General features: G+C 38.2%; 1 protein-coding gene across 3 annotated transcripts in view; it reads left to right on the top strand.

The window, feature by feature from the left end:
• The first annotated feature begins 5,859 nt into the window (after window positions 1-5,859).
• The window catches only part of USP25 (ubiquitin specific peptidase 25), a 114,665-nt gene continuing 93,115 nt past the window's right edge, over window positions 5,860-27,409 (top strand). For 2 of the 3 annotated variants that reach the window (XM_081062935.1, XM_081062934.1), the window contains exons 1-2: window positions 5,864-6,169; window positions 25,790-25,867. In XM_081062935.1, coding sequence (XP_080919061.1) covers window positions 6,125-6,169; window positions 25,790-25,867 — 123 coding nt within the window. In that variant the 5' untranslated portion in view covers window positions 5,864-6,124. Of the gene's footprint in view, window positions 6,170-25,789; window positions 25,868-27,409 lie in introns of all 3 variants that reach the window. The other variant, XM_081062933.1, reaches the window with a different exon arrangement.

The following is a 27,409-nucleotide window of genomic DNA, read 5'->3' as shown; positions in this document are numbered from 1 at the left end:
CAAAGAAAGCATCTTGCTGACCCCATCAGGAGGTTTTCGAGGCTTTCCAGGAATCCATCAACCACACTTAGAAATGGCTGGTCTACAGTGTAGGGGATTTCAATGCAGAAGCTTTGAAGTCAGGCAGACCTCCTACCTGGATTCCAGCCGGTTTAGTATGTTTTGGTTGTTTGTCTTTGGGCAATTTATTTAAACAATAAGCCACAGTTTCTTCCTCTGTGAAAAAGTATAATAATTCCAACTTCATAGGGCTGTTGTAAAGGTTCAATTGCTTTAAGCATAATAAAGTTCTTTAGTGCAGTTTCTGGCACATAGTAAGTGTACAAAAAATATTAGCTGGCTCTAATAATGTGTCATAGACTATTTTATGTACTCCCTTCAAAATGGAAGAACTAGAATCACAACTCACCAGACAGTAAGTCCAGTCTTAGAGGGAAGGTTCTGAAATTGTAACCAATAGGATCTAACTTTAAAATATGCTATCCTATTGTCACTTATACAGCATTTATTCCCCGTCAGTATTCCCACATAATTATTGCTTATATTATGACAGCCCAAACTGAAAGCTATGGTAGATTTGAACAGAACCATTTAACTAACATTCACATTTTTAAAAAGTTGTGTTGTTCTTGATGAAAACCAGACCAAATTAATACCCTGAGATATATCTCGTTTTATAAGATGATATTGAACATATTAAGTATACTAGAAACATTTTCTAAAAGCCTAGAAAGTAGGAAAGATTTTTAAAATTTGTTTTTATTTTTGCTTATAAATTTATTTCACTGATACTTATTGAGCATCTATTCAGTATAAATGTCATTGTGCAGAATCTAAATACGAGTAGCATTTCTGCCTAATATTTGTTTTCCCTTCCTTTTTTTGTTTCTACTTGCTAATAGCATTGTTTGTCCAAAAATAAATTTCTGATTTGCTGTATCTCTAGTACATATTTTTGAAAATTAAAGACATTTACATCTGACCTTTGTGTCTTTTCTACCATCCAAGAGAGAACACAAATAATCACCAATGGTCTGAAACTAACAATAAAGTAGCCGCCTAGGAATAACAAAGTAATTTCTTTTGTACATAATTTGATATATGAAACTATTACAGAAATGTCAGTAGAACAGTCCCTTCTTAGCCTGTCAGATTTTGTAAACTGACCTACTTAACTCTGCTTCTTGTCCTGGACTCAGAATATTCAATCCCAGCTGACTAATTCTTCTTGGTGCTCATCTACTGGTTTTAACTTCTCAATTTATAGGTCTCAATGAAGCCCTAAGAATAATAATAATAGCAAGAACTTGCTCACATTTATTATGTACTTATTTTTCACCTTATAGTGTTCTAAGTAGTTTACATTTGCTTAATCATTTAATCATCAGAATAACCCTATATTATTATTCTCATTTTATAGATGGCAGAACTGACCCAGAGAACATGTATAAGTTAAGCTCATGTCAGAACAACAGAATACTCTCTAAATATTTAAATCAAGGTCTACTTAATTCAAAGAATTGGTCATACAGGTAACGGAAGACCTGAGAAGCCAAACAAGGACAGTGAGTTAAACCAAGTTTAGCAACAGCAAGAACTCGTTATGACTCTTAAATTGGAGGGATGATGGAAGCAAGCACAATTTCCACCAGGTTCTTGAACCAGGGTAGGCCAGTCTGGTGAGAGCTAAAACCCCCAAAGAGATATGGCCCAAGGAGATGCCACCCAAAGGGAGAAGGAGAAAGAGAAATAGCCTGGCTTTTTTCTTTCTCTCACGCCCTCTCCCACCTTCCCCCAATACAATACCTATGCCTCTCATTGGCCAAATTCATTCTGAAACCAGCTGACCTGAGAGCATGGAGTATGCAGGGACAGTCTTTTCTGTGATTCAGAGAAAAACAATAAAAATGCATGGAATTTACCTGATAGCAAACAGGTAAGGATTCTCCAAAAGGCTTAAGTTGCTTAAGATCATAGAGCAAGCAGTCCCTGGGTTGTTCTTTGGGATTTGTATATGTGTAGCCATCACGTACCCTGAATGTGGAAGACAGAGGTCTTGGGAAGTGACATTAACTTATATAATTTTCTCTGTCCATATATGTCATAGGATAATTTCAGGGAAGTGTATGCCTACCACTGTAGAAGAGGAAGAAAGGTAAGAATGAGAAAGGGTCTGGGGAATAACCATTTTCATTGTCCGAGTATGCCTTTGGGCGTGTTCAAGGTAAGGGGAGCAAGTGATTCATGCAAGAAATCTCCACTTTTGTTCTTGCTCTCAGTTGATAAAGTGTAGCTGTTTATCCAGATAGACCTTGCTTTTAAAGTAGAACTTGCAAATCAAAAAGAATAGTTCACATTAAACCAGATTTCTATTTCAGAACTCTTCCCCCCCAAATTATTCTAATTGGAAATGTCAGTATTGGCAGAAAATGCAGAGGTCTATCTTTTAAATTGTTAATACAGCTCTTAACAATATATGAAGTGATAGGATGGAGCAGGAAAAAGGATATTTAGTGGCACATAGGCATGAAGTGTAGGATTAGGTAAAGTAGATTAAATATGACTGTTACAAGCTGAATTGTGCTCCCCCAAAATTCATGTTTTGAAGTCCCATCCCCTAGTACCTCAGTATATAATTGTATTTGGAGGTAAGGGCTTTAATGAGGTGGCTGAGTTAACATGAGGCTGTTAGAGTGGGGCCCTAATCCAAAATGACTGGTGTCCTTACAAAAACAGGAAGAGACACCAGGGTAGTATGCGCACAGAGGGTCAACTATGTATGAAGAGGCAGCCAGAGAGTGGCATCTGCAAGCTGAGGAGAGAGGCCGCCGGAGGAACCGATCATGCTGGCACATTTATCTTTGACTTCTATCTCCAGAACTATGAGAAAATAAATTTCTGTTGTTTAAGCCACCCAGTCTGTGATATGTTGTGATGGCTTCCCTAGCAAATTAAAAGGTAATATTTAAAAATTCTCAATGGGTAAGGCACCGTTGGCTGCTGGAGATACTAAAATGATATGCTTTGTCATGTAAAACAACATGGCTACCAGAACCACAAAGCTATGCAATTGGAATGAGAAGTTCAAATTAGACATGCACTGCAAAAGCATCAATAAACTTGGTTTCTCTCCTTCATGGCTGCCCACTTAATTCAATAAGCATTTTATTGTGAATGTATCAGGCAGATAGCACTCTTACAGTTTCGAATCTATGAATGCCCTATCACTGAATGGTACCATTGTGACATCATAGAAAGCTCCTCTTTGAATAACGAGATTGAATAATAATAATGCTTATGGTTTCCTTATTGGTGGGGGGTGGGGTGGGGGAATTATCCCAGAATGTCAACATACCTACTTAAAGAAGAAAAATAATTCTTAACCTCCTTGAAATAGATTTAAGAACCACTCTTTTGTCATGGCAATTGTTCAAATCTACATTACTAATTAAATGATTCTCTCTTATTCTTGTCTTACAAATGTGCTTTAGTAACATATGAAAATTTTGGTGTCCAGAAATGGATTTTCAAACCCTTTCTAAATAAAGAGAAATGAATAATCAAGATAGAAGAAAACCAATTTCCTTGGTTCACATACAAGTCACAATAGTGAATATTGTTAGAAACATCATTTTGATCCAAAATAGAAAAATAGACTTGTTAAAAACTAAATTTTACATTTTATTAGAAATCTATCACTTTATGTGTTTACCTGAATGTCAAATATCAGAGTAATGCAACAATTTAGAAATGGTTAAATAGTATCCTGAGGCTATCTTACTCTAACAACTATATATATTAAGGCTGACTTCTGAACAGCAAAACTGACACTGGGACAAATTTTGTAAATAAATTAGGATATCTGGCAAAGGGTCTTGTGTAAGAATTTATCTCAAATTTCCATCTTTATTCATTCCAATTGTACTCTTTTTAAAAAAGAATGCATATAAGGAAACTTGAAAATTTCTTATTAAAGTTCGAGAAAATAACAATTAAGGTTAAAAAATATTAAATAGGAAACCATCAGAAGTAAGCTGGGAATCAATGCTCAAAGTTCGCAAGTATGACTACCCTATAAAGAGCTTTTATTTGGGTATAAAAATGGGTATGATAATTTTTTGTGTGTGGAATTAAAACATTTAATTCAAAGAAAGACATTGTCAAATTCTTGACACTAATCTCTAGTATCTGGCAATATCTTTTTAAACCACAGTACTAGATTTTATGTTAAATTTAAGTTTCTTAAATTCAAATGTCATGAACCAGATAGATTTAAAACAAAATCTATAATACAGAGAAACATGAAGATATGTCGGAAAGAACTTTGGTCTATAAATGAGGAAAATGGGTTCTAGTATGCCTTCTTTGACAAGTCACCTCTTAGGGTCTCGGTGTTCTGATAAAAAAAAAAATTGTGCGTTCTATCAGGACTGTTGCATTATTCCTAAAATCCTGGGTTTCCAACCATCTCACCACTTTTCAAATTCTTCTGGCAAAGACACAGGATATCAATAAAATAAAATTTGTAATTTGTCAAAATCAAATGAGCAAAAAATGTGAAGACCCGAGGGAAAGATCTCAAAAGATAGTTAAAGACATCTAAGGTACAAAGTCAGTTGTAAAGTGCACAACTTTGTTACACAGCCTTAAGAATTGCTTGATACAGGATTATTAAATAAAACTAGATAATATTTCAATGATCATTTAGCAAGTTTGCTTTTCCTGTCAACAGATTACAAACCGGATTTCATGCGTGTATTGTGTTTGGGACAATATGCACTGATCATTCTGCCCCTCCTACCGCAGCACCCTCACCTCCCATCCCCAGGTTAACTCCAGAACGTCAAGATATTTTTGAGGATAGAGATTGCTGTCTCAATGTTCGGTTTCCCTTCTAATTCCATATATAGTCAAATATTCCATGCTGGGTGGTTAATTGATAGTTTGGCAACTGGAATACTAGAATTATGCACCATGTAGGCAGTGATGCTTTTGTAATGTCTGTTGTATAGACCCTAATTCATTTATACCAAATGTTGGAGAAGTAAACCTTACTTCTCCAGATCCTAGCAGTGACTGGCACATGTACGAATGAATGAAGTAGACCGAGAATGTCAATAATCATTTATGTAATGATCACTCAAGGAGAAAAGTGCATTCCAGCCTAAGGACTTCTGACAGCCCTACGCTTAAATCACTCTTTTCCCTTAGGGCAAGTTTATTGCTTGTGAAATTCCTAGAAAGGAGAGGGCGGAGGACCGCAGACGTAGAAAGGGGCCAGGGTCCGGGACCCAAGGCGGTTTGGGGACGTTACGGGGCCTAGAGAGAAATGGTTTGTCTTGGCGGAGTCGGGAAAGCCGGCGACCGGACCAGCCCTGGGCGCCGGGAGGAACGCAGCCCTCGGTTCTCGGCTCGGAGTTGAGCGGAGCCAAGTTCTGACGTCGCGTAACCTGCCGCAGGGGCGGCTCCGAGGCCCAGCTCGCCCGGAGCGCCCTCGGCCCACCCGGGGGCGCCAGGCGGGGCGGGGCGGGGCGGGGCCGGGACTGGGGGGCGGGGCGGGGCCTGGGGCGGGACCCCGGGGCGCCCCGCCCCGCCCCGCCGCCCCGCGGGTCACAATGTAGGGTTAGGGCGGCGGGCGGCGGGCGGGGCTCGGCGGGGGCGGAGCCGCCGGGCGGGGGCGGGGGCGGTGACGGCGGCTGGGGGAGGGGCGGGAGGAGGATCGCGCCATTCGGGCCGGCCGCTCCCTCCGTTCCCTCTGCCTTCCCGCAGTGGCCCGTGAGCGCCCGCGAAGGAACGCGCGCGCGCGTGACGCGGCCCGCCCGGCTCGCGCCCTCCCGCGCCCCCGCGCCCGCCGACCGCCCATGGCCGGGGCCGCGGCGGAGCAGCCGCGCTGAGGCGGCCGCCCGGAGCCGTGGGCTCGCCGCCGTGGCCCTCGCCGCCCGCGCCGCGCCGCCCGCCCGCGGTCCCCGCGCACGCCTGCCGCCATCGCCTTCGCGCCTGCCTGGCCGGGGCGCTGTCCTCCCCGGCCGTCCGCGCCGCTCCCTGGAGCTCGGCGGAGCGTGGCAGCCAGGGCCGGCGGAGGCGCGAGGAGCCGGACGCCGCCGCCCGTGTCGCCGCCGGGGCCATGACCGTGGAGCAGAACGTGCTGCAGCAGAGCGCGGCGCAGAAGGTGAGGCGAGCCCGCCAGCCGGCGCGGCCCGGCCGCCCTCCGCCCTCCGCCCCCCGACGTGCTGCCCGCGCCCGCCGGCCCCGAGCGCCCGGCCTCCCCGCCCGCGCGCGGCCTCCGCGGCCCGGCCGCCTCCCCGCCGCCCCGGCCGCCTCCCCGCCGCCCCGGCCGCCTCCCCGCCGCCCGGCCGCCTCCCCGCCGCCCCGGCCGCGGCCGGGGGTCCTCGGGGCTGTCGCGCCCGGCGCCGGGCTGCGCGTGGGAAGCGGGAAGCAGTTAGCGGGTTTCCATCCACTTCCTTCTGCTGGTGGTTTTCCTGCAGCCATCGGAGCCTGGTATTTATTGGGAGCGACTCTCACATTCCTACACTGCTTTATATGGCTCCTTAATGAAACTTGATTAAAACAAGACGAGGGATAGCCCGATGTCATCCCTTCTGAACACAGTTTGCATTTCGAAGGCAGGGACATTCCAGGCCTGCTGTTTTGCAAAAGGGTCTCCTCCTCCAGAATTGAATCGCGTGCCTGGCAGGGCAGGTACGTGTGCCAGGTGGACTCTGTACAAGTAGAGGATTTGGTTGGTTCCTTTTCCTCTTTCGGTTTCTTTTTCTTTTTTTCTGAAACTGCCCCTTAAGAAAGGAAACCTTCCTGGCCGTGTTTATTCCAGGAATCTTTTTGTCCCCTAAGTTTGACCTTGTTCCATCGTTCACCCTTGATTCTTGCCTCAGTCACACATTCAAATGGTCACTCAAGTTTCCAAAAAAAAAAAAAAAAAAATCTGTTTGTGAAGCTTGAGATCCTTCGTTGTGAGTAGTGAGAGGTGCTCCTTTTATTCTAGATTTTGCTTTCAGGATCTCAAGTGCACGATCATGGCTTGAACTATATTCTGAAGAGTAGTTGTTGGCTATGACTTGTGTGTGTGTGTGTGTGTGTGTGTGTGTGTGTGTGTGAGAGAGAGAGAGAGAGAGAGAGAGAGAGAGAGAGAGAGAGAGAGAGAGAGAGAGAGAAAGCATTTTGGACAAAAAGAAACAGTGCATTAATCATGTTAGAATTATGGACATAACTGGCTTACTGTCAGCAGCTGCCAAAGATGTGTTTGGCTTATCTGAGTGAGAGATGATGCCCCACCCTGTTACAGGTTTGACATGGTTGTATCCTACCTGTGCTTGGTTATAGAATAAGGCCTCCTGTCCTAAAATGGACTATGCATTTATTTACAGCCTGCTAAGTTTTTGCTTTGAAATTATTTTTAGAATTTTATGATGGTACACGAGGTAATTGAAGATGCTCAAGAATTTTGGAAAGCAAGGATAGTGCATTGTTATTTTAGGCACTTTGAGAAAGTTGTCTTGGAACTTGTGTATTAGTTAACGGTTACTGGTAAATTTAGAAGATTATTGCACACTGCAAATTATTTGCAGTGAAATAATTTCTAGATTTAATAATAGAACTTTAGAGCAACAGTTTATCTCCTAAATCCCTTCTATTCTATTCTGAATATCTAAAACTTTAGTTTTTGATGTTTGAGTATATGATAAAGTGTTAATACTTAGAACAAGATCTTGGGATCATATGTATACTAACTAATATTTAATAGGTTTGTTATTTTTATAGTTCTTTTCAGCATCAAATATTAAAGTCTATTTCAAAGTGGGAAATGTAGCTAATATTTCTCACGTCTCTTAAATTTGAACAATGGCAAGAAATTTGTGAGTTTTTTATCAATAAAATTGATTTTGACTTAAAGTATTTCTTTAGTATAGAACCAGATAATACAGATCTGCATGTTTCAGAGTTTTATGCATAAAATTGTCGGATCAGGAATCAAATTACTGAAAGTGATCTTGGTCATCAAGTCCAATTTCATAGTTTAATGGACCCTCTCCTTACATAAAGAGAACAGTTGTTCATTTAAAGTATTATCATTATGATGCTGTTTTTAGAGTGTGTATGTCAGATCATTTCATCGATATTGGAGAAATTGTTTTAGAGCATTATAATTTATTATACTTCTGTCATGGTATTTATGTGTGTTTTTAAAGGAAACAATGTGTTTGTTTGCTTCCTAAATTCATGTACTATTACTTTGTTACTCAGCTTAGAACTATTTTAAAAATATTTATATGGGTATAAATACTTTATACCGTCTACTTTAAATAACTTGATAGATTTAAATCCAACAAGCTAGTAACTAGGAAGTGGACTTCAAGCTAGTAACTAGGAAGTAAACTTCATACTTTACAAGAAACAAAACTGAAACTCTTTGTTTTCATTTCTAAACTTTATGAATTACCAGTAAAATGAGAGTTGTCTAGTGAGTATTGCACAACCAAAATTTTAGTCTGTTTTCTGCTCTCCTTAAAAAAATGGTGTGTGTGTATGCACATGTATAACATTAGTTTTATGTAAATAGCTGTATCTGGTGGTTGGAACAGTTTCCTATACTTTCAATATTCTTTTTTTGTTTTCTTCCAGAAAGATGTATGATTAGTGATAATCTTTTTTTAAAGCAGCGCAACACAAGACTTTCATAGGTCTTTTGTTTACCTACAAAGTAGCTTGTTACAGTATAAGTCAAAGGGCAGCCTTTTTCTCTGATGTGTTCTTTGCTTGATTGCTGAAGTTTGGCCATGGCAGTTAAGAAATGTAGGAAAACTGCAGAGCTGCTTTTCTGAGGTTTGGATAATGCAAATGAGGGGAGTTGGAGGCAGATTATGTACAGTTAAAGCTTGTCATAGTTTGATCTTGAACATGTATCTTCAGCTTTTGTGCTTTATATTTTCCTAAGTGTAGAATCCTTAGATCTTAGAAATTTGATACATAGACTCAGATCCCAAGTGAGGATTCTTTAGGGCAGCAACGGAAGGCTTCTTCCCAGGGACCCAGAAACTGTTTTATAGAATGAAGTGAGCTGGATACTATTTACATTAAATGCATCCTTCTGAGTTGAGTAAAATGTAACGATCATTAAGAGCAAGTATTTTGCCTCTTTTGTTTCACCTATGGCTTAGAATAACAGTTCCTTGCGTATAGTAGGCTTCAGTAAGTATTTGATGAAGGAAATAAGTGAATATTTTCTAAAATGAATGCAAGTGCAGTAGTTATTTTAGTTCCCTAGCTGATTCCCAAGATTTAACATTATTGAGAGACAATGAAAGCTCGAAATTGGACAATTATTGGAATTTTAGAAATTGCTGAATTTTAGTTTTGATGCACTATTCAGAGAATATGATTTGTAATAGTTTTAGAAATGTATTAAGATTTTCTTATGACTAAGTACATGAGGTTTTAATGAACATATGAAAACGATGTATATTTGAAATTTATAGAGTTCTATATATATTAAATGAACACTTACAGTGTGATTTGAATATTTAATTTTTTAATCTTTATTTCTTAAATTCTGAGAGATGTTGATGTCTTTTAATGTAACTTCATCAAATTATCTCTTTATTTCTAATGGATCCAGTCCAAACTTGTGTGTATTTGCTGGTCTTTAGTAGGATTTCATCATTTACATATGTGGCGATAACTTATAAATTTAATTTTTTTAATGTCATTTGTGTTTCCATTTATTAGTCATGTTTTCCCCATTCAGTTTTGGCGAATTGATCAAGTTTTCATTGTATCACCTCCCCTACCCTTGCCTGTATATCCTATAATGATTTGGAAATCTCTTTTCTCATTTCTGCTCTTTTAATTTGAAACAAATTTATCTAAACATATTTTTCTGGGAGTGTCAAAAATTAATAATTAGTTTTCCCTCCTTCCCTCTACCACCAATAATGCAAGAGTTTTAGCGTATTTTTATTTATAGCATTCCTGATTTTTATTGGAATAATGTAGCATTGTAATTCTAAATGATGCCCTTTTAAATTTCTTAGAGTATGTCAACATATGTCAACAATATTACTTAATTGTGTTACAGACACATGAGTAGCTAATGAGATTTTTAAAATTGGGTATTTACTTTTAACTGTTTTTTTGGTACAGTATAATAGTGTTTAATGTTACTCTACCTTTTTTTTTTTTTTTTTGGTAGAGATTTCCTCTTTGGTGTTAGAATCCAGAAATTTCGTGTGTGTGTGTGTGTGTGTGTGTGTGTGTGTGTGTGTGTGTGTATCTCTTAACAGTCTTGCCTAGGTTTTTGATCTGAAAACTTTAGTGTTCTTCTCGGGAAAAGATATTTTAAAAGTATTGCTTCTATTCTATTCTTGTTTCCTTTCTTCTGTAACTACATTATTTGAATATTAGATGTCATCTATCTCTCTTGCTTCAAATTTTATTTTATAATTTCTTCTCTCTTTTTGTCTTATGTATTCAGATAACTTTTTAGTTTGATTGTCCAGATGATTATTTTTGTAATGCCAATTTTATATTTACTACCTCCATAGGTAGTCAGATATTTTGGGGGGGTTGTTTAAATAATATACACTTTTAGTTGATTATGAAGTGCACAGAATTGAATTAATAATCATTTTAACATTAATTCAGAATAAGCTATATATGCAAATGTTCCATTTGTTTATGAAATTGCTTATTAATTTTTAATAATAAACACACACAAACCCACTTAAAACAAAAGCTAGAACTTTGAAAGTAGCCTATGTTTTTGTTAGAGATTGTAATCATCTTGTATCCTGTGTTCATTTCCCCCTTTTATTTCCTTTTTGTTGCATCTCTATGAATTCCTGATGCTATATAGTTTTAATTTTAGTTGTTTTAAATTTAGGAACTTTTTCCCACTTTGAGATCTAAAAAATATTCATCTATCTTTTCCATTAAGAGTTTTAAAGTTATATTTGCAACATTTAGATGTTATTCCGTCTGCACTTAATGTTTGTACCTCGTATAACGTGGGATCCAATTTAATTTTTAGTATACACATGATTTTTTTGTTGTTAATCTTACCTTATTGAAAAGTGAATGCTCTCTCCCACTGAACTGACATGCCATTTCTGTCATATGTAAAAGCTTTATGTAAAATGTTCTTTTTACCCCTGTGCTCTCTATTTTGTTGCATTATTCATTTTGTGAACCCATCCTGTCTTCATTGCTTCTTGATAATCTCTAGTACTGGAAAAGTAAGTTTGCTTCTCTTCTTCTAAGGTGCCATGATACTTTATTCTTCCTTAGAAATTTTAGAATAATCATACCAAGTTCTCTGAGAAACCTTTGTTTGAGGGTTTTTTTTATTATCAATTTCTTTGAATCTATAGACCAATTTGGGATCAGTAATATCTTTGTGATATTGAGTCTTTATATCTATAAACAGGGTAAGGATTGGTCTCCTTTAATATCTCTTATTCAGTTTATAATTTTAACTGTAGAATTCTTGTTCTGTCTTATTCTAGTTGATAATTTCTGATGACAATTATATGTGGTGCTTTGAAATATTTGTTATTTGTTACTGGTGTGTACAAATAAATGTAACTGCCTTCTGTGTATTGACCTGATATTCAGCCGCCTTCCTAAGCTTTTCTATTTTAATATTTTTTCCAGAGATAATTTTGGATTTTATGTGTAAAGGGTCATATCAGGAAAAGTCATGACAGTTTTCTTAATTTATTTCAATTTTATGTCTGTAATTACATTTTTCTTCTTGTTGCATTAGGTAAGACCTCTAACAAATGTTAATTAAAGTGGTGATAGTGGATATTGTTTCGTTGCAGATTTTAAAGGACAGCTTCCTACCTTGGCCTCTAATGCTCTTCTGAAATATTTGTGTGTGTTAGTTGTGCAAACTTATAAAGAGAATTCTGTTTCTAAAGAATTGAAGGATATTGTGTTACTTTACATTTTGATGCTTGCATATACTTTTTCCTTTGAGTTCCCGTGACTCTTGTGAAAGGTTTCAGTCCAGGCATCCTGGGTGGAAGGTAGCTTGCCTGTCAGCTATTTCTCTGTCATCCTAGGTCTTTTGGTGGTGTGTGTGTATGAATAATTTCTGAATATTATTTTTTTATGTGTATAAAACATAGCTTATGGAAACGTATGTATAGCTTAAGAGTATAAGGTTACTACACTTTGTACCCCCCTGGACATGAAATAGAATAGCTTAATTATTCTAGAAGTTTCCTTTGTGCCTCACCCACACTGTCCCTCCCTTCCACATCCCAATAGCTGCTACGTATCTTGACTTTTCGAAGTTAATGTTATTGTTGGTATAATTTACAACAAACAAAAAGAAAACACCCATTTAAAGTGTATAATTAGATACATTTTGGCATATATAGTTCTGTCACTCCAGAAGACTCCTCCGTCACCCTTCCCATTTAGTATCTCTACCCTCCCTATTCCAGGTAACCGTTAATAATGATTTCTATTACTGTAGATGAGTTTTGGCTGTTTTAGTTCTTCACATAAGTGGAATCATAATTTTTTTTTTTGCATTTGATATTTTTTTGCTCAGTAAAATCTTTTTGAGATTCAGCCATCTTGTTGCAAATATTAGTTTTGGTTCTTTTTATTGCTGTGTAATATATGAATATTCCAAAATCTGTAAACATGTACATGTTGGTGAACTTTTGAGTTGTTTGCAGTTTGTGGCTCTTATGAATAATGTTGCCACGTGTACATTTGTAAGCGGGTCTTTGAGTAGACATATTTGCATTTCTCTTGAAACAATATATAGGTGTAGAATTGTTATAAGAATTGCTGAATGGTTATTCAAAGTGGTTGTGTGTGCCATTGTACATTCCCATCAGCAATGTGAGAGCTCTAGGAGGTCTAGGTTTTTTGTTAACACGTAGTATTGTCACTTTTATGTGGTAGCCATTGTAGTGAATATGTTGTACCTCATTGTGGTATTACATAATTTGTATTTCCCTAGTGATTAATAGTCTTGGACATTATTCCATGTGTTTATTAGCCATTTTTGAATGCTTTTAAAATGTTGCTTTTCATATATTCTTACAAAATCAACAATAACAGTAGCTGCTTATTCTTGTCTGAAAATGGCTAAAAAGTTGAAGATGTTGCTAAAAGTAAAACATTTTAGGAGCAAGTACTAATATGCACACACAAAACAAAATGAAATCGCACACTTTTCCCTACTTTTTTTTTAAACTAACACCTGATAAAAATGCTTACTGCTGAAGAATGAAAGCTCTTTTGTTATTCATGCCTCAAACTCACATTAAATTAATCTCTTTGATAATCAGTTGTACACGCAAGAGAAAGTTTTATGACGAATATTTCGTCCCACAGGGTACAGAATACTTTCACATTGTCATTGTTTTGGAAGTTTGGGTGGACCGAGCTGGGGAGTTGGTCGGCTCCTAGGTGGTAGTCATTCAGGCAGCAAAGACTTTTCTTACGGTTTGTGGTCCACGTGAGTACAAGGAAGAAGAGGAGCCTGTTTTAAACTAGAACACACTTCATATTTGCAGGGGTTTTGTTAGTGCTGTTCAGCCTGGAAGTAGGTGGGGTGAGAGTGAGCTGCACCGGGCCTGAGGGCAGCATTGGCTGCACAGCTGAAGGAGCTGGGTCCTCTGGGACTCATCAAGAGGACCCCTGCGCTCTTGAGGCCTTGGAGAAAAATGTGGGGGCGGGGCAGGCCTGAGGAGGGGGACTGAAAGGAAACGCGCAGCCCAGTGTCTCAGGAGGGAAGCCGCAGCTCCCTGCACAGGCTTCCTGGGCTCAGTGGACACTCTGTGCCTCTTCTGGTTCCACCCTCCAGATTCTCAGAACTGACTCCAGGCTTCTTCCCCAGGGGGACTGGGGCTTCAAGTCAGTGGTAAGACTGCAAAACTAACAACTGACAGTATCCCATCCTTGCTGGAAGGGCACTGTGCATCTGAGCACGTGGGCTGTGTTTGGATAGGTGAAGGCAGCATAGGAGATGGCTGGGCTCAGCTAGCTCTGTGGTTGCTGTGGTATTACCTGGGGAGGGGGCCAAGTTTCTGGGGACTTGGGGATCCGAGCAGCCCCCTCAGGGCCTGGGGTCCTGTGTGAGGAGGTATGGTCCTAGGGCCCTGGAAACATTTGTGTTATTTGGTGTTGCCAGGTTGGCTCAGGCAAACTCTAGCCTCAAGGTCTGCAGTTTCCAGGTAAGCAAATCGTGTGTGTTCTCGGCTGTGCAGGTGGTGTCAGGCACCCTTCGTCCCCCTTGCACGGCCTGGAGAACAGGTGGCTCTCTGGGTTTAATGTGCAAAGGCAGGGGCTGACTGACAGCATGTCTGCTTCTCCTGTTCCTCCTGTCTGAGGATCACAGGGGGTTGTCTGGGGGGGGGTTAGGGGGAGCCAGGCTGTGGGAGGGGTGGTAGGTGGGCAGGGGGTGTGGCGGGGAGGCACTGGGAGCATGCTGCCTCCATCTCTGCCTTACCATTTCTATATCTTCTGTAGATACTCTGCGTCTTGCTATTGAGTTGTAGGAATTTATATATTCTGAAAATGTGTTATAAATACATTTTTTCTCTCGACACGTAGCTTATTTTTTTCATTTTCTTGTCAGTTTCTATGAAGTCAAAGTATTTTAACACTGATAAAGTTTATTGTACCATTTTTCCTCTTAACATGCTTTTAACCTTATTTTTTTGAAACTTAATTCACACAACATTTTTTCCTGTGTTTTTTTCCTAAAATGCTTTATTATTTTGGCTTTTACGTTTAGGTCTGTGATCTATGTGGAGTTTATCGTTACATGTGCTCCGAGGATGTAAGAGTCAAGGTTCACATGAAATGAATGAACCTTGTGTTGTAGTTCATATGTACTTATGTACACACCAGAACCTAACCATTCTACTGTTGATAAACTATTTGGTTGTCTTTTTGAATATTTATGAATCGTTGAGATTTTTTTCTGTATAATTCATATTTTTCCTCTTGTTCATTTTTTTTCTTTTGGGTTGTTTTGCCCTCCCCCCAACCCCCCCCCCTTTTTTTTATTTAAAGGAATTCTTTATAATCTAGATACATTTTTTTCCCCACTTACATATTTTACATATATTTTTTTCCCATTTTCAGGATGTCTTTTTACTCCCTTTATAGTATTCTTTTATAAATAGGATTGGATTTCAGTTTTGCATATTGTTTGAGTAAGTATTCACATATATTTTTCCTCTCTGGAAAACCAGCAACTTTATTGAAAAGTTTCTCCCTGTTAATACTCCACCTGATGACAATATTTTTTTATTCTTGAATTGGGGCTTTTTTTAAAGAAGGAAAACAGGTCTCAAAGACTTTCCCTTGAATTGAAGTATTTTTGATATTTTATTATAGTTTTACTGAAGCTTACATAAACATAAAGTAAGTGTACATTTATCATGTTCTGTTGTATAGCTCTTATTCACTAAAACCAAAAACAAATAACTTAGATGTAACCAAAACCATAAAATTGGTAAAATCTAGAACAGGGTTAACTTAATTTGACCGACGGTAGTTTTCTTATAGATGCTCACTTGGCACTTGCAACTGCAACCAGGGAAATTAATATATGTGTGTGTGTCAGATGTCCTCGTAATGTGTTGTTACTAAGCCGGGGGAGTAGATCTGATTGCTGTTGTCATCCACTTTACATCGGGGACCCTAGCACTCAGTTGATAGCCATTGTCTTAGAGTGCTCTTCTTAGCCTTTTTCTTGTAAAGTCTTCACAGATGTGCTTCCAAGTTTGCTCATAAACCGTGTTTCCCCGGAAATGAGACCTGGCCGGACAATCAGCTCTAATGTGTCTTTTGGAGCAAAAATTAATATAAGACCTGGTCTTACTTTACTATAAGACAGGGTATAATATAATATAATATAATATAATATAATATAATACCAGGTCTTATATTAATTTTTGCGCCAGAAGATGCATTAGAGCTGATTGTCTGGCTAGGTCTTATTTTCGGGGAAACGGGGTAGTTTAAAACATTTTTTCTCTATAATTCAATAACTGTAATTGCAGTGTCTCTCAAGCAGAAGGTTGAACTGAATAGGTTGTGTGATTTAGTGTAGAGCGGAGTACAGTTGCTGTGAATAAGAGATAACAATTATAGCTTACTTTTAAGTTAGTGTCAAATACATATTATTTATTAGAACTTGTAAGTACTTTAGCTTGTGAGCATATCTTAGTGCTTAGGCAGTCAAGGGGGTCAGATACTGCCTTCAGTGCCTTAGCTGCTTTTGCAGACACCATGGGACAGTGTTATTATACTGGAGTAATAATTGTGTGATAATTATTGCTACCTCTTTTAGGGTTGTTGAACTTTGTTGTGGTTAAGGTTTTAAACCTTTTCAAAGCATGCTGACAAAATGTTTAGTATTTGCATGCATATTACAAAACATAAAGAAGTTGAGAATTTTGGGGTAAGAAGACAATAGCAAGTAGGCCTAGCTATTGGGAAAGATTTCTTTGAGCTTGGCAGGTTTTGTTGTGTGAACTTTCAGTACATACATTTACACTATTTGCAGTTGGGCTATACAGCACGGTAAAATTTGGCTGCTAATACAATATACTGTGTTTCGCTTCTTAACTGTGGCAGTTTTCCAAGGTTTGGTCTTTGATTTTCTGCTTTATTCTTTGCAAGCTCTATTTTTGAGAGATCATGTATTTTCTTAGTCATGTTATGTTCATAACTACCAAGTTTGCATATATGAAACGAATTAAATTTTACACTCTTAACTCTAGTTTCAGGTTTTCAATTGCCTGTTTCTGCTTAGATAGCCAGTTATCTCTCATTATCATGTCCATACATTCGTTTATTATTTCTTTGTTTTAAGCTGATTGAGAAATAAGTAATGCACGAAAAGCTTAGAGTAGTTTGGTGTAGTGGTGGGACCAGAAATGCATATATGATATGAGAAGTTAAATGAAGTATTTTTAGGATGTATTGGTATGACTAGGGAGAGGATCGAAGAAGAATGGGAAAGACCTCACATAGGAGGTAATGGTTGAAATGAACTGTTGAAGACTAGTAGGCAGATTGATTGGTGGTATCATTCTAGACAAAGAAGTCCATGAACAAGGACAAAGAAACATAACAATTTGGTGCCTTCTGTTATGTACAAGAAGCTTTATGAGATCTGACAATTAAGTTTGTGAACTTGTTGTGACTATGTTGCTAACCTTTTTTGATTTCAGAGGGATTATTCATTATGGATTTGTACTAACTGGACAAAGAGTTAACTAACTAAGTTTACTATTTGGAAGTGCTGAAAAGGCTGCGTGAAAAAGTTAAATGAAAATGACCTGAACTTTTTGCCAACAATTCATGACTCTTTCATCACGACAATGCACCAGCGCACACAGCGCTGTCTGTGAGGGGGTTTTTAGCCAGTAAAGAAGTAACTGTATTGGAACACCCCCCCTACTCACCTGATCTGGCCCCCAATGACTTCTTTCTTTACCCAAAGATAAAGGAAATGTTGAAAGGAAGACATTTGGATGACATTCAGGACATCAAGGGTAATTTAATGACAGCTTTGATGGCCATTCCAGAAAAAGTTCCAAAATTGCTTTCAAGGGTGGACTAGGCACTGGCATCAGTGCATAGCTTCCCAAGGGGAGTAGTTCGAAGGTGATATAGTGATATTCAGCAATGAGGTACATAGCACGTTTTCTAGGATGAGTTAGCACACTTAATTGTCCGACCTCATATGTAGCTAGATGTGGTATAATAAAAAATAAACGATTAGTCCTTTTTTTCTGAATTCTGCCACAGAGATGCTATAACCCTTGGAATTTACTCTTTTGTATGCTAAGGAGATAACTCCTGATTGGGGAACTAGATAGCTTCAGGATGGGGGGCTGTTCCTCCGGAAAACCAACCACATATGATTAGGTTAGACTTTCAGCCCACTCCCCAGTCCAAGGAGGGGAGAAGGACTGGAGATTGCGGACAGTCACCAATGACCAGTAGTGTAATCAATCATACCTATATAATGAAATCTCTGGTGCCTTTATATACTTCCAATAAATGCTCAGTAAATAGTAGTTTTAGGATAGAACTTAGCATATATGGATAATTTTTGCCTTACAAATTGTTTTTGAGACTTATTCTCTAAAAAAAGAAATACAGAATTACATCATTAATAGATTGTTAGAATACAAAAATTGCTCTTAAGGAAGTTGTATCAGCAAGGGTCCAGTTAGGACATAGACACCGCACGATAATTTGAACAGGGAAAATTAAGTACAAAGAAATATTGACTAGTAACAGATGATTGGCTACTAAGGGGTAAAGAGAACTCTAAAGAATAAAGGAAGGAATCAGCTTGGAAGAGGTCTGCCCCAAGCTCCATGACTGAGATTCAATGCTTGTTGGAGAGGTTATGATTGAAGCCTACTGGCTGGGGGACAAGTTTGCTGAGGTGCTGGAGGCTGGCACACTTCTGCAAATAGCTCTTTTATGGGTCCGGGAAAGGAAGTTGTATATGCTTTATTAAACCTCTCACTGTATCTAGAGGAATAGAGTTTCTAATAGTCAGTAGGGTCTATTATGTGTGTGTAATTAGTGTGACCAAAAACTATTGGCTTTCAGGAATTGTCTGTGACACAGAGCGGCTAGGAATTATACAGTATTCTAGTTTGAAAGATCCACTTAGGGCGTGTTTACTTTCTTTTATTAATATAAAGGATTCTATTTTTGGACTGCAAGTTGATTATGAAAATTTAAGTAAGGAAACAAGATACATAAAGATATAATTGGATAAGAGAGAGATATTAGGATCAGTCAGGTTATTAGCATCAAACGGTAAATATATATTTTATATAAACTAGAGATCATAGTTTAAGGATGTGATTTGATTCACAAAAGTTTTGTTTAACCACGTTTTCCAGAATATAGGCACTTTAATTTTCAAACATACTGTTCCAAAAAAAAGATTTTGCCAGTTGGGTTTTTTGAACTCAAAATGCGTTTTCCCATAGAAACCATGTTTCATGGTGTTGGATTCTTATTTGGCCTAGAAATGTATTTCACTCTGTATGAACTTAGCTGATAGTGCTGTGTAATGCTATTTTAGGGGGAAATTGCTTAGGATACTTGGGATACATTTCTTTTGTCTGCCTGTTGATAGGGATGGGAGATTGCATTAGGGGTCTGGACATCATGCAGATGTTAGACTGGTTGAAGGGTTGGGGTGACAAGTAGAGATGTGAACTTGAGGAAACATTTATTGAGCACCACCTGCATCCATTGCTCTTTGCTACCTATTTCCCATAAAGTATCTCATTTCTTTACTTTTTCTTCTGCTGTGGGTTTTTTGTTTGTTTTTTGTTATGTGAATGCTTAGGAATGTTTGTTGCTCTGGGATTTTATAAAAAGATAGGAAAAGACTTCAGAATTTCCGGCATTTCTAAGCTTAAGTGTAAATAGTGAAGAATAAAAAAGCATACATTCAGATTTATGCACCCATAGAAGTATATGATTAATTTATTTTAGTACTAAAGTGCTGTTAACCCAAAAGATTGAGATAAGCCTTGACTCTGGCAGTAGAAAATACAAGCTACCCCAACCTCGTGGGATTACTATATAGATTATTTGTTACTGAGAATTTCAACAATGCTATACTGTACACTCAACTTCAAGCAGGATTGACAAGACCGTAACTAGGAAAGGAAGCTTTCTGTGAAATTCGAGGTAGAATGTAGGAGAGTACAGAAAAGTTGCCTAGTAAGTAGCCTGACTTATGTATGCTTCGTGTTCTTATCCCCATCATTAGTTAGCACCCCTTTCCAGTGGGGTGCGTTTAAGCCCTGTGATCTGACTTCTCCAGTTCACCTCTGCAAACTCTGCTATGTTCATTTATTTAGTCCACATTTATTGAGTGCCTGTCACATGCCAGCTACTGTACTATTACCAGGAATACACTGATGAATGAAATAGACATTCTGTGCTCTCTGGACCTAGTCTGGTCGTTAATTATGGTATATTATTATAATATAATAATATATTGGTGGTGCCAGGAGAACCTCCAACTTTATGAGAAGGCAGCCGAATATACAAAAACCTTTGCATTAGAAGCATAATGGTATTTTATACCATTAAATACTCCAAATGAAAGTTAGAGGGATGAGCAAGGCAAGGTGAGGTTAGAGATAGCTGTGGCCTGGAAAGGGCCCTTTTAAACCATAATAAGGATTGTACTACAGGAAAATTCCTCAGAGAGGTCATAGAATAATACATATGAAGGGAAATGAGCCGTCATGTGCCCCCTCCCCCCCCCCATTAAATTACAGATAAAAATAAAAACAATATTTGGAAAATAAAGTTTTTTAGGTTTTATATATATATATATAGCTGTTTAGAGGCAGGTTTTGGGCTTACAAAGAGCCACATGAAGGATATGTGTACTTGAAATGATCTGTTGATGAAGTTTGGGGATTTCTTGTTATGATAAAAGACAACATGAACTGGGATAGTTTAGTGTTACCACATAGGTGCAGAAAATACTCATAAAAATAAATGTGTGTATGGTTACATACCTGAAAGGTAATAGTATAAGTTGTTTGTTTTTTTTTTTTCCATTGATAGGTAACTTTGAAATGTCACCACTCAGGGCCTTAGCAATGCTTTAGTGCATGTGATTCTGAAGTTGAAGAATGCTTTGGATTTTCTATCAAATTGGTTCTCCCAGCCCCCCATCTTTCCTTAGAAAATTTGAAAGCTTTTTTAGAGGTCATTCTAAGAGTTGCCTTTTTTTCCCCTGCAGATGGAAACCTTTTGACTTTCTTTCCTTTGCACTAAACCAAGTTTATTTATATTTGGAATTCAGTTAGAGGAACCAATGACTAACTTATGAGTCACTCACCCTTTCACACACAGAGCTTTCCTGCCCTGCAGTCAGTGGTGCTCCTCTTACACCATCATCTAAGCCTTTTACGTCAACACAGTAGTGGATTTGGGGGTTGAGTTTTCATTTTTCACTGAAACCTTTAATCTCCAAAATGTAGAGAAGAGCAGATGTAGAAAGAACATGGGCTGTGGAATTTGAAAAATCTGTTTTCATTCCTGTCTCTGTACTTATGAATCTCTTGAAGAGTCTATTAGCTGTAAAATGAGAGTAACTTCCCAGAGGCTGCGTATGTGTGCATGTGCACGTGTATTAAATGGGATTAGATACTGGAAGCAGCCTGGCATACAGCAGATCATTATAAGTGCTTATCCTCTTTCCTTGGCCTAAATCACTGAGCCCCCTTGTTTTTCCATCCTCAAAGTTATACCAGTGTTATATATACTGTAGTCATTACTGAAACAGATTTAAAACAGACCCCACATTAATGGGGAAGGGAAAGAATTCTGTGAAACCCTCTGATTCTTAATTTATATTAAAATTACTGATGCCTCCTTTTCTGTGAAGTCCATGGTACTGTATTCTGCACATAGTAGGCACTTAAGGATGTCATCATGCAGTAAAAAATAACATTGAGGAAGGAATTTGAAGGCCTGTATGTAGTCTTGGCTTTTTGCTGACTGATTTTTGTGGTGTTTGCAAGCCACTGACTTTCTTTAATCATTGTGGCTTGCCCTTCTTGGTCCAGCAGTGCGAACAAGTTGCACCCACCTCCTTATACTTTAGTAGAGATGAAATCTGGGCAGGGAAGACCTCAGAGCTCAGAAAAGGAGCTCTAGGGATGGAAGTGGGTGGATCCAAAATTACCAGTCAAGGAGGAGAGAACCACATGCAGGACATTTTTAGTTAAGGATCAGGGTGTGTCAAAGACCAGAAGTTTGGCAAATAGGAAGGCGAAAACCTGGAAAGGCCAGGTCTTAATTACAACAGAAATAGCAGGAGCAAAAACATATAATTGCAGGAAATGAAGGTGCAGGTTTTCAAAGACAGAAAAGCACAGCTGGAAGATGCCAATAACAGAGGGAAAACTTGACAAATGAGGTGGCTTTTCTGCCATAAACTTAAAATTTTCCTCATAGCTCACCTCTTTTGATCACTTTCCCATTTCTTGCTAAGTTAGCTAAGAAAATTCTTTCACCTTTGCCCCTTCCCACTTAGCCATCTTCTCCACCCCAGTGCTTTTCTCTTCGTTGTTTTATTTTCAGTCAAAATTCGTGAGATCATGAACTATGCTAGAGATACACCTGGCTTATTTTTTCTAGGATATTTAGCTGAATTTATTGCAAAACACCAAACCATAATAACATTTTGAAGACATTACTTCTCTTCATAAAATACTCAGTATTCTTCTTGCACTCTGCATCAGTCAACTATCACCATAACAGACATTCCAAAAGTTAGTGGCATACCAAAATATTATTGTCATGTTCACAGATTTGCAGGTTGGTTGGATGGCTCTTCTCCACACGTGCCTCATTCTTCTGGGGCAACTGGCTATTCGGGTCATGTACTTAGGAAGTTGCAGAAGTTCAAGCCCAGCCCTGCAAGCACATTCCCTGTCTGCTCGTATGCTGTCTGCTAATGTGTCATTGGTCAAAGCATGTCATATGGCCAAGGCCATCATCAGTGCAGCAGGGAAATACGGTTTGTCTCTAGTGGAAGTGACACATAGCAAAGGGCATGGATACAGAGATGGGAGAAGGAGAAGACTTGGGAGTCTGACACAGGCTCTAATCTTTTCTGGGCTTTATGTTCATGTTTACATTTTATGTTGTGGCCATTAATGTGTATATATACTATTTTGTATTCTACTTAAACTTATTGTGATTTTGTAAAGGTAACTTCTTTAAAGATGACATATTCACTATTGAAAATACACAGTTGTTTGCTTAACCCAGACTGTGCTTCAGGGTCCCATCTGTATCAAAATCATTTGAGATGCTTTTTAGGAATGCAGGTCCCTTAGCTTTAACCCTAATCCCCCTGGAATCACAATCTCTGGGAAATGTGGGGGCTGGGAATCTTCATTATTAATAGACTCATTAAGTCTGCATATTAAAGTTCAGAATTTCATAGTGGAAGGACATTTTCACTGTTTCCGTTTTTCCAGCATTATAAATAATAACTGGCAACATTTGTACAAATGATTAATTTTGGGGGGTGTTCAGTAGTTTTTCCCTCATCTACGATTGATTAATTTGTAGTTGAGGAAAATAATATTCGGTCTAAGAATGGAGTTTGCAGTGCTGATGATGGTGAGATTACAAACAGGCTTATAAAATCTTTTAAGTATTTTATGCTCACTAAACTAAGACATGGTAATAGATAAGGAGAATTTCTGTAATGTTTTCATACATCTTTAATTTGTAATGTTGGGTATAGCATAACTTAGTCATGGTTCCATTGCCAGTTATTGGTTATTTTTTTTTTTAATGAAAGTAGACAAGTTGATGGGTTTAAAGAGAATTTTATTTTTCTTATATTTCAGCTCTGTACATTTGACAATTGATGGCATGGCAGATACTGCCAATGTCAATGCCTGTCTAATATACTTTCTTTTATTTTTTCCATACAAACAGAACCCTGATTTCATTTTCAGAGCAGTGTTTTGCCTAGCTGAAAAGTACATTTCCCAGCATCCTTTGTAACCATGAGTGGCCATGTGACTTTGTTTTGCTCATTGAGGCTTTATGTGAAAGTTATTAGATGGGGTTTGTTAAACAAGGCAGAATCGTTTCGCAGAAATCTTTTGTCCTTTGCCCTTCCCTTTATCCTACCTAACCAAAACTTGGACAGGATGCTGGAGGAGGAGACAGACGTGGAGTGACAGACATTTGATGACTGTCACCTATAAGAATCTTTAGTGGGAAGACAGGAGGAGCTTAGATCTTTGATGCCATAGGGGTTGTCTTTATCAGATGTGAACTACCCACTTCAGTCTGCTTATATCAGGGAAGAAACACACTGTAGGAAGTTGAAGCTACTGTTTAGCTGAAACTCTGTTGCACGTAGCTGAATATAATTTCAAACTTATACATGCGGTTTCTGTAAAAGATATTTACACTAGGTTATCTTGACTTTCAAGTTGCTTCTATTTTTTCATTTTATTTTGAAATTTGTTTAGGATTCTTCATCTCTGAATGTATATACATTATGCATATTTAAATTAGCAAACATGTTTTGAAATGTACATTTTACAATTCTGACATCAACAAATCTATGCAGAATATTTTAAACCTTTTTATTTTGAAGTAATTTCAAATTTAAAATTGCAAGTTAGTGTAAAGAACTTTCATAACGAATTTTTTTCCTGAACAATTTGAGAGTAAGTTGCATGCCCCTATACCACGTGAATACCTCAGGATGTATTTCCTAAGAAAAATGTTTTTTCTTACATAGCTGTAGTACAGTTATGAAATTCAGGAGTTTAATATTAATACAGTATTGTTACTAAGCAGTCCGTATTCATATTTTTCCAACTGCCCCAGTAATATCCAGTATAGAGTTTAACATGAGAAGCAGTCTGATTTCCCACATTCCGTTGGGGTGCCACGTCTTTTTGGTCCCTTTGATCTGGAAACTCATCCTTTGTCTTTCGTGACAGAGACCTTTTAAAGATAACAGAATAGTTATTTTGCAAAACGTCCCTCAGTTTGGATTTATCTGATGGTTCCTGAAGATTCCATTCAGTTTATGCGTTTTTCAATACAGATGATTCTGTCTTGGTGGATCCGACCGTATCAGGAGGCGTACATGGATTTCCTCGTTTCCCATTATTGGTGGTGCTGTGATCACTTGGTTAAGGTGGGATCTGTCAGGTTTCTGCTTCATAATTACTCTTTCTCCTTTTGTAATTTCTTGGGAGAGAGTTTGAAACTATGTAACTATCCTGCTTCTAATCAAGCTTTCACCTAATAGTTTTATCATCCATTTATGATTCTTGACAGAATTATTACTGAGATGAATGTAAAACAATTTTCAAGAAAGATTTCATCAGATCCTTTTATTCTATTGACATCTCGTTTTTCATACCATATCCATTGAGCTGTCTTTCTTTCGTAGTACTGTCTTGGGAACTTGTTTTAAGAAATACAGAGGCCTAAGGAGGAACATGGCTCTGAATCAGGGAAGTTCAGGGAAGGACTTGAGTAGCATCCTATCCACCTACCTCTCGTTCTCTCCAGTACAGTGTGTGTAATAGGTTACTAGTATCGAGGCCAATAGAGGATAAATGGATTTGAAGCAAATGGGGGCAAGTGATCAATTCTGTTTAGGATCATTTATGACAATTGGAGAATAACATGACTCTTTTCCTCCTGGAACAGATCTTTGGATCCCCATGATGTTATGTACCCATCTAATGCATGGCCTGCCAGAAGCATGTTTTTGTTTTGTTTTTTTCAAACATCCCTGGTGCCTGGATGCTGGCTGACCCTAGGGACAGGGAGAGATTGTTGGAGCTAGCTGATTTCACTCAATGGAAGTGGCTCGAAGGATACCAGTTTTCCTTAGTTCTTCTTAGAGTTAGCCATCGTAATCATTTCTTTTCTTTTTTGGAGGCATAAATGAGGTGAAGAATGGGCCAGAAACTGTTAGTTCAGTAAGACCTCTTGGAGGGTAATGTAAAAGTTCTTTGGGAAAATGAGAATGGAATAAGGGCTCCCTACAGCATGGTTCATTCTTCCTGAAAGAATAAAATTTGTTCAGTCAGTCTCAAGGTTTTGTTCTTTTTTACTCAATTATAGTTTATTTTGTATTTTCTGCTTTTTTTTTTTTTTTTTTTACCAAAAGGTTATTTATATTTTCAGATTTCAGAGTGTAATGATTTTGATTTTTTCCCTCCTCCAGCACCAGCAGACGTTTTTGAATCAGCTGAGAGAGATTACTGGGATTAATGACACCCAGATACTACAGCAAGCTTTGAAGGTATGACCTCTGTTTTATGATACACAGTTTGTGTTACACCCTCATTTCTACTGCCTACCATATTTGAAAGTTTAGTTTTTTAGTTATATCAAGCAATCGTAGTAGAGATATAAGAAAGAACTTTTATAAAGTAAGAGCCTTATTTAATATAACATACTGCAACTTTGAGCATGTTAGCTTTCAGCAACCTAATGTTCCAAGATACCTTGGAGTGTCAGATAATAACTCCCTCCGTTCGAAACACTTTTCATGCAAAATGGAGGGGTATGAATCCAAATTCTGATGGCTGGTGTTACTCAAGAGCCATGTTTTTAGAGTTTAAATGGGGGGTGAAGAGTGGGGTGGGGTAAAGGAGGACTGAGAAGTAGAAAATTAATAGACTGGCATAAGCTTACATTATTTTTCCTTCCATAAAGGAGAAATATAAGTTGGCTACCATTCAACTTATTGCACCTTAAGACTATTCAACATCAAGCTATGTAGTACATGGAACAAATAAAGTGTATCACTTTGGTAGTGTCTTAAGAAGTACCCTCATTTCCACCTAGGCATACCCAGAGGAGTCAGATCATGTAGATGGGCACATTGAAAAAGATCAGCTAACAGAACATGTTCAAGAACTGGAAGTGCGTTTTAAGCTTATTTATGAGTATATATTGCAACTGAAGGCTAATGGCAGTATCGTATTTATGCCACTGGAGGCCTGCAGACAGCTTCCGTCCTTCCGAATGTGCTCTGTGAGGCAGAGTTAATTACGTAATTTTTAATTCTGAGCCCAAAGTTCATTTGTTTCTAGAAATAATTTATCTTTTAGATGAGTGTAATCATAATCATCATAACGATAGTGATAATAACTAGTACTTACTAAGCACTTAGAGTACAGGTCTGTTCCAAATACTTTATTTGGCTAACTCATCCTCCCAATAACTCTCTGAGGTAGATAGTATTTTCATCCCCTTTTAAAAGGTAAGGAAAGGGAGAGGTTAAAGTGACTTGCTAAGATCACACAACTTGAGAGCTTGGAATAGAAACCAAGCAGCCTGATTCCACACTTAATTTCTGCTTTTACTAGCTTTGCTTCAGCATTTTTTCCTGGTAGAAAAAAGATGAAATAGTACTGTTTAGAGCATGAATGCAGGGTTTATGAAGCCAATATAAATATTTGGAGCAGAAGCAAAAGTGTCATACCTCAATTTTTATGATTAAGACCTTTAGATGATTGCCAGTTTTTTCTTTGCTCTGATACAGATTACTAAATCACCCATGTGTATCTTCAGGAAATGTCTTTCCCATTCTGTGTCACTGAGTGTGAGACCACACCCATTACCTTGTCAGGGCACATGTAGGGGATTCACTTTTCTTTTTATAAACTTGGGAAACATATATAATATATTTAAATAAATAAGAATAAAGAATTAATCAAATTAATTTCTTGTCCACATTTTCTTTGAGGTAAGTTGTGTGACTACAGTTTCGTTTTTGTTTTTTTAACTTTTATTTCAGTTACCAGTAGCTGGGGTGGGGGTGAGGGGAAACAATGTG

This window comes from Rhinolophus hipposideros (assembly GCF_964194185.1).
Source record: "Rhinolophus hipposideros genome assembly, chromosome: 2".
Classification (NCBI taxonomy): Eukaryota; Metazoa; Chordata; class Mammalia; order Chiroptera; family Rhinolophidae; genus Rhinolophus; species Rhinolophus hipposideros.
The sequence above is the reverse complement of the archived record's forward strand: the minus strand, read 5'-3'. Positions and strand labels throughout refer to the sequence as shown.